This window comes from Capsicum annuum, chromosome 6 (genome assembly GCF_002878395.1).
Source record: "Capsicum annuum cultivar UCD-10X-F1 chromosome 6, UCD10Xv1.1, whole genome shotgun sequence".
Classification (NCBI taxonomy): Eukaryota; Viridiplantae; Streptophyta; class Magnoliopsida; order Solanales; family Solanaceae; genus Capsicum; species Capsicum annuum.
This window is the reverse complement of record NC_061116.1, coordinates 180,528,338-180,535,463: the sequence shown is the minus strand read 5'-3', so window position 1 is coordinate 180,535,463 and position 7,126 is coordinate 180,528,338. Positions and strand designations below refer to the sequence as shown.

The window sequence follows — 7,126 nt, the reverse complement described above, 5'->3', positions numbered from 1 at the left end:
GATTGTTCTAAAATTGCAACTAAAAGGACTAAAAGAGAAGCTAGGAGAGGAAACAATATCCCCTGCATTCAAGTATTACTAGTATTTTATTGTTAGAAAAGCTGTAAAATGCTTAGTGATTATGTGTAGCGTTACCAAATCTTGGTTTTGTTTAGACTGTAAAACTAAAAAATAAATGAGTAGCAATAGATATTGTTTCTTCGATAAACAACAATAGATTTTGTATCAATTTGTTTTCATGAAGATACAAGTGTTGGATAAGTTTTCCCTATTATTTTTTGCAATCTTATCGCGGTAGTGCACAATGCTAAATGGTGGTAGTTTTATACTCTCATATCATAAAGGTTGCATGTAAAGATGTGTCTTTCTCTTAGTTTCTGCCCTCTAGAGCTAACTCAGCAAACCTTATACTTCTTATCAAGTAGCAAAGAGAAAAAAATATTTTTTTACCAGAAAAAATCGTAAGAAAAATGTTCTTCCTCAGTAAAATAGAGCCCAAGTTAAAAAAATTACAAACTCTTTCATGTTTGCAGATACAAGTGAATCTGGTTTCACTCGCTTAGAAAGACTAGTACAAGATGAAAGCACTTCAGCAATTTTCGACAATGTAACCCGTTACCGCCAAGAATTCTAAGCTGAGATTAAAAACCATATTGCAAAATATCTCTTCATCTAGTGCCAAGAAAAGAAACAAAGAGAGTGAATAAAAAAAAAAGCACCACTCACACTGCAAAGCCAGTAGTCAAGAACAAGACCTTTGTCAAGAAGAAAGTGAAACCGGAAGCAACAGTGACATCTGACACTTCTAATCTAACCTTTGAACAATTTATCCGTCAACAATGTCAGTGTGCTCTCAAGAATGTAAGAAACAAGTCTGGTAAGGGACCTATGATTTAAGGTTCTGGATGTACAGCTACTGAATCAAGTGAAAATAGCAATAACTGTCATACTACTAAACCAGGATTTGCAAATAATGGCCATGATGACAGGGTTACCCCTGTCTTGAAACCCAACAAGGCATCAAAATCTAGAGAGCAAGGGGATATTTCACAGAGCTCAAAGAACAGTATTGGTGATTACAGTTATAGCACAACTATCAGCAACGAGAGCAATCTAAGTAAAGTAAAACTAATATTGTACACTAGAATGACTGTAAAGGATAGTAGATGCACTTAAAACCAACAAAAGCCTGGCGAAAATTATAAAACAATTGACAACATAATGATTGCAAATCCGGGAGTAAGCTCCTAACAAAGTAGCGACATAAATATGGTGTTTCAGAGCCTTACCTAGCTGAGGCAACTCTCTGTTCATAGAAGGCATACATAAATATTGATACAAGATCAAGTTCAAACACAAGAATCAAACCACAACAAGAACAACAAGATGTCAACGACAATGCTAGAGAATCAAAATAGGTCACACATGGTTTCACTAGACTTCAAGATTTCAACAAAAAATAGATTTTTAAGAGTGCAAGATTGCAACAAGTGTAGTAAATTAAAATTATCCCCACATAACTTCACTACTTCAAGATACAAATAACAAGTCACTCTACTTGCAAGATCTATATTGATCTCATGCTTTCAAGATCTAAAGAATGAGAAGCTTAGTAGCAAACTTACATTAATGCTCTTCGACTTGGCATCAACAAAACTGTCATTCTTTTTTTGGTGCAACGTCTTAAATATCTCCCATAAATTTGGTTCACGGCCCATTTCGGTTGCCTGAAAAAAAATTTCAACATTAAAATTGGAGATAAAGTCAAAGAATTAATCTATTAAAGTACGAAATTTACCAATTTCATAGTATGCTCCACTATTGACCTGGAACCATTGGTATGCTTGCTTGGACCAGTGCACGGACCACCAGTTTCACTACATCAATTTTGAGTTGCAATATGAGATTTGTCTAAATTCATCAGAAGCCCAATATGTCTTCCAGCTTTGCCAAACATCATCCGACACAAAATTTGGTTTGTTTATTTCTCTTCGCCAATGATACATTCTTTTTGTATATAAGTTGGATGTCACCTTCTTCCAAGTGCGTTCGATTATGAAGTTCTCTGTAGGATTCCACTGATATGATTTCTAGAAAAAAAATTTAGTTAGAGACATAAACACAACAATAACATTATAAATTTTTAATATAAAACAATATTTACCATGAATTCATGCCAATAGAATTTACGAGTGGATTCAGTAACACCCCTCTATTTGTATCCAGTAGCATCTTATCGTTCCTTATAATTTTTTGTGATAGTCTTTGAGATAGAATGACCATTAGGGACAAACCTGAAATATAATTATAAAGAGTAAATTATACATTTTATGAAATTTATTTTTTTTTAAAAAAGTAAATAACTTTTATAAAAATATCTTCTCTTACTTTTCCTCGACAACTGATATGACCAACCGCCTAGTTGTTGATGAGCTGGTACTAGACCCAATAGGGATATTTATGTAAGCAGGAGTATCAGGAGAACCAGCAACCAATGATGGCGTATCACTCATATTCTAAAATAACAATTATTCTATAACTACAAAACAAAGTCCATGAAAAACAAATCATGTGAAATAAATTGTTTAGAAAAACATAAAGAAAAAAGAAAAAAGTTATCACTTTTACTCATTCTATTCCACTTTAAGAAGAAGAGCACCAGTGCCTTATGACACCAGAAACAAACCCACCAAAAAGCATTAAGAATCTTAAAGTTCAAAACTTTTCAGCTATTTCAAGGACTCTAACAACACCCACAATCCACAAAAGGAAATTTAAAGCTCAAAGCTTTAATTCAAAACACTTCAAGAACTTAGCTTTTACAGTCACACAAGAATAAGAAAAGAGAATCAAGATTCAAGAACCTTAAAGTTTAAAACTTTAATTAAAAACACAAGATTTTTGAAGATACACAACAAAGGAAGTAGTATCAAAACTTAACACAAGCTAGTACATGTAACTACTAACAACAGGAAAAATTATATTCTTCTTTTTTTCTTTTTATCAAGTTCACATTCCTCCTCCTCCTCCTCCTCTTCCTCCTCCTCCTCCTCCTCATCATCATCATTATTCTCATCCTCTTCCTCATCCTCATCCTCATCCTTCTCTTTCTCTTCCTTCTCCCCCTCCTCCATGTCAATAAGTATACCTTCTGGATCATTCAATGTATGAAGTATTTCATTTTTATCAATATCAATCTCATGTATTTTACTATCATTCTCTTGAAAAATTGGATCATTCAATGTATGAGGTTGCACTATTTTTTGGGGAACATCTACAACGGAGCGTGCCTTTATTGAAAAAACGGCTAACCATTCACTCACTATCTTTTTTACAGTAAGATACATTTTAAAATACACCTGAGATGCTTGCACAACCATAATAAATGATTCATATTTGTTAAATAGTCTTCTCTTATTAACATCAACAAGATTATACTGTGGATGCACTCTCGTACCATGCTTTGGCGTCAGATCAAACCAAGAACACTTAAATAATACGGTTCGCTTGAATGGTAATATATTATACTCTAGTTGCAAAATCTCTATCAATCGACCATAGTAATCGATATTATCTGCACTATGGCTAGAGCCCTTGATGCATACACCACTATTCATCGTATATTTATTTGAACCGTATTCTTCAGTGTGAAACTTGTAACCATTTACGACATATTCATTAAAGGGCTGAACCATATGTAATGGACCTTCTGCAAGATCTTTCATGATTTGATTGGTAATGCCGGAAGAAAGATTCTGTGCCTATTGACATTACAACTAATTAGACATTGATTAAGATTGCATTTTGTGAATAATAGCGAATAATTAAGAATAATTTAGACCTATTAATACTTACATATTTTTCAAATCAAGATGCAAAATCTGTTTCAAGTTTAGCGCCAATCTCACTATCTTGAATACATGGTTGTATTTGTCTCAAGATGTCTTCATAAATTCTAAAGAAAAAAAGCTAATTTAATTTTAATATCAATTTTTTTATTGATATTTATAGATGATTCATAATTAACTTACTTGATATATGGTTTTACTTCATCACAATTCAACAAAATATATGTATGAGCTGCGTGATATTCTTTATCATCTAACCTCCTCTTTTTCAGCTTACCAAAACCTCAAGCAGCTTGCTTAAAAATAGAAAGTATCTCAGGATCATCCTGTTCAACTCCACCATTATCTAAATTTCGTGGCACTTTTCTATGTCGTGTCGGAATGTGTGACTTAAAGTAGTGCGCACAAAATAAAGATGTTTCTTCAACTAAATATGTGTTGCATATAGAAGCTTCAACTTTATTCTTATTTTTGACATCATTCTTGTATCTACGGAGATTCCTATAAACATTAAAGTATGTCAATATGGTATAATTGATATATTTATTTACATATATTACAACATATAATTAACTTTATTTACCTTTCACTCAGATACATCCATCATTTTTGAACCGGGCCCGCTAAACGTGCTTCATAAGCTAAATGGATAGGAAGATGTTCCATGGAATCCCAGAAGCTTGGAGGAAAAATGCGCTCAAGCATAGTCAAGATGAGAGGAATATTTTATTCTAATTGTCTCATGTGTTCTTCTATAATTGCTGTAGAGGTGAGATCTTTAAAGAAAAGACTCAACTTCGTCAATGGTTGCCACACATTTCGTGGAAGCATTTCTCAAAATGCAATAGGTATTAGCCGTTGCATAAGCATATGACAATCATGACTCTTCATATCAAAAAGTTTAATCTTGTTCATGTCAACACATCTTCCCAGGTTAGACACATAACCATTAGGAAATCTCAACTGTTGCAACCATTTACAGAGAAATCCTTTAGCCTTATCATTTAGCATATCACAAGCCTTTGGATACTTTTTGGTATGTTCATTCTGATGTAACTCTGGACGATAGCAAAGCAGTTTTAAATCTTCTCTAGATTTTGCATTGTCCTTTATTTTATCCTTGACATTCATCACAGTGTTGAAGATATTATTAAAAAAAAATTTCAATATGCATCATCAACGTTAAGCCTGACAGGATTTGTTGGCCAGTAAGACAAGTCCCAAAAAATACTTCTTTTCTTCCAACCACATGCATTATTCTTTGAAATTTTGGTATTTATAGCATCAGAATCAAGTTTTGTCATTTTCATGAGTCCCAAGTCCTCAATCTCCCTAAGTATTTATACACCCGGTTGTTCAGTAAATGTAATTTTTTATACTGTTTGACCTCTCTTGAACCACTTTTTACTGCCACGGATGATTTGGTGGTAAGAACTTTCTGTGATTATCAAACCAAGAGATCTTTCTATCATTGGGTAGTGAAAAAGTATTAGAATCTTTCATGTAATAAGGACAAGAAAATTTTCCTGTTGTATTCCAACCCGATAACATTGAATACGCAGGAAAATCACTTATTGTCCACATCAATACAACTTTCATTTGAAAAGTATTCTTACTTGAAACATCATATGTTTGAATTCCCTCCTCATATAATTCGTTTTAACTCTTTGATAAGAGGCTGCAAAAAGACATCAATTTATGTTTTGGATTTTTGGGACCAGGTATAATCACAGACAAAAACATGTATTCATCCTTCATGCACATCCAAGGTGGCAAATTATATGGTGTAACTATCACAGGCCAAGAAAAATATTGTTGGCCAAATTGACCAAAATGTTGAAAACCATCAGTTGACAAACCCAATCTAACATTTCTCACTTCAGATACAAAAGAAGGGTGTGCCTGATCAAACTATTTCCAAGCAGGAGAGTCAGAGGGATGACGTATCACACCATCCCTTTCATGCTCATAATGCCACCTCATATGTTTTGCTGTAGCATCAGATGCATACAATCTTTGTAAATGCGGAGCTAAAGGAAAATAATACATCTTATAAGAAATATTAGTTTTCTTCTTGGAGCATTGATGTTTTGATCTCTTAAATCGAGGGTGAGAACAAAACTTGCAATTGACAAGTTCACTATCCTTCCTCCAATAAAGCGTACAATCATTTTTGCAACAATCAATCTTTTTAACCGGCAAGCCCAATTCTCTCATTAGCTTTTTGGTACTATAAAAGCTATCTATCATTATGTTATCAGTTGGCATCAATTCTGATATAAATTCACACAACTCATCATATAATCTTTCAGAAAAATGATGTTTCGCCTTTAGATTCAACAAACGAGCAACGACAGATAGTTGTGTGTGTCCATGTGGATTTTTCGACCAAATTTCTTGTTCCGATGCTTTAATCAAATTATAAATATTTTGTGCTGTGGAATTTGGATCCTCTTCTATGTTACCATCAAAAGAAGGCCCAGCAATATAAAAAACCATAGCTTGAAATTCATTATGAGACTGAGAATTCAGGGTTTCACCTGAAGCTGAAGCTTCTTCTTGATGATTACCAAACACACTTGGACCTGGAACATAACTTTCTCCATGATGATGCCAACGATAATAATTTGGTACAAAGCCATTATTTCCAAGATGTGTCATAACTGTAAACTCATCCAAAATATTTTTATTTTGACACTTACGATGATTAAAAGGACATCTTAATTTTTCACCATCCATACATTCAGGATGACTTTTAGCAAATTCAACAAAGCTCTCAACTCCATCAATAAACCTAGAATTTATGAATCCATCTTCCAACAATCTATCATACATCCACTCACGGTCAGAATTATTCATATCGTACACTCTGAAATAGAATAAATATGTTAAAACTTACGTGTTGACAAGTAATTTTCATATAACAGTAGAACATAGATATAAATTTGAGCCTACAAATAATGCTACCATAGACCTTACCCCTACAATTCATATAGACCCTTGTCTTAAGGAAAGCAAACCGACAACATTCATGGAGACATAAGCAATAAGTGGATGTATTGAATAATTCAAAAGTAGTGTATTTTTAAAGGGTCTGCACTTCATCGTCCAAATTAAGTGGATGTATCTTCTTCACTTATCCAAAAAATAAATGGAGATGACACGTGTCATGTAATCACTAATACTACAAAAAGGAAAAAACCCACCAAGACTTGTCATTGTCATCATGCTACATACATGAAAATTATGTTTTTCACACGACTGTTCAAAACCAGAAA

At 33.3% G+C, this 7,126-nt stretch overlaps 1 protein-coding gene across 1 annotated transcript; it reads right to left on the bottom strand.

Annotated features, from left to right (window-relative positions):
- Window positions 1-5,759: 5,759 nt before the first annotated feature.
- LOC107874051 lies at window positions 5,760-6,707 on the bottom strand. The gene has a single exon (XM_016720946.2). The coding sequence runs from the start codon at window positions 6,705-6,707 to the stop codon at window positions 5,760-5,762; it is 948 nt and encodes a 315-aa protein (XP_016576432.2).
- Window positions 6,708-7,126: the final 419 nt, after the last annotated feature.

Excerpts from the sequence above, each read along its gene's own strand:
- LOC107874051 (XM_016720946.2), bottom strand. The coding sequence starts at position 6,707 with ATGAATAATTCTGACCGTGAGTGGATGTATGATAGATTGTTGGAAGAT.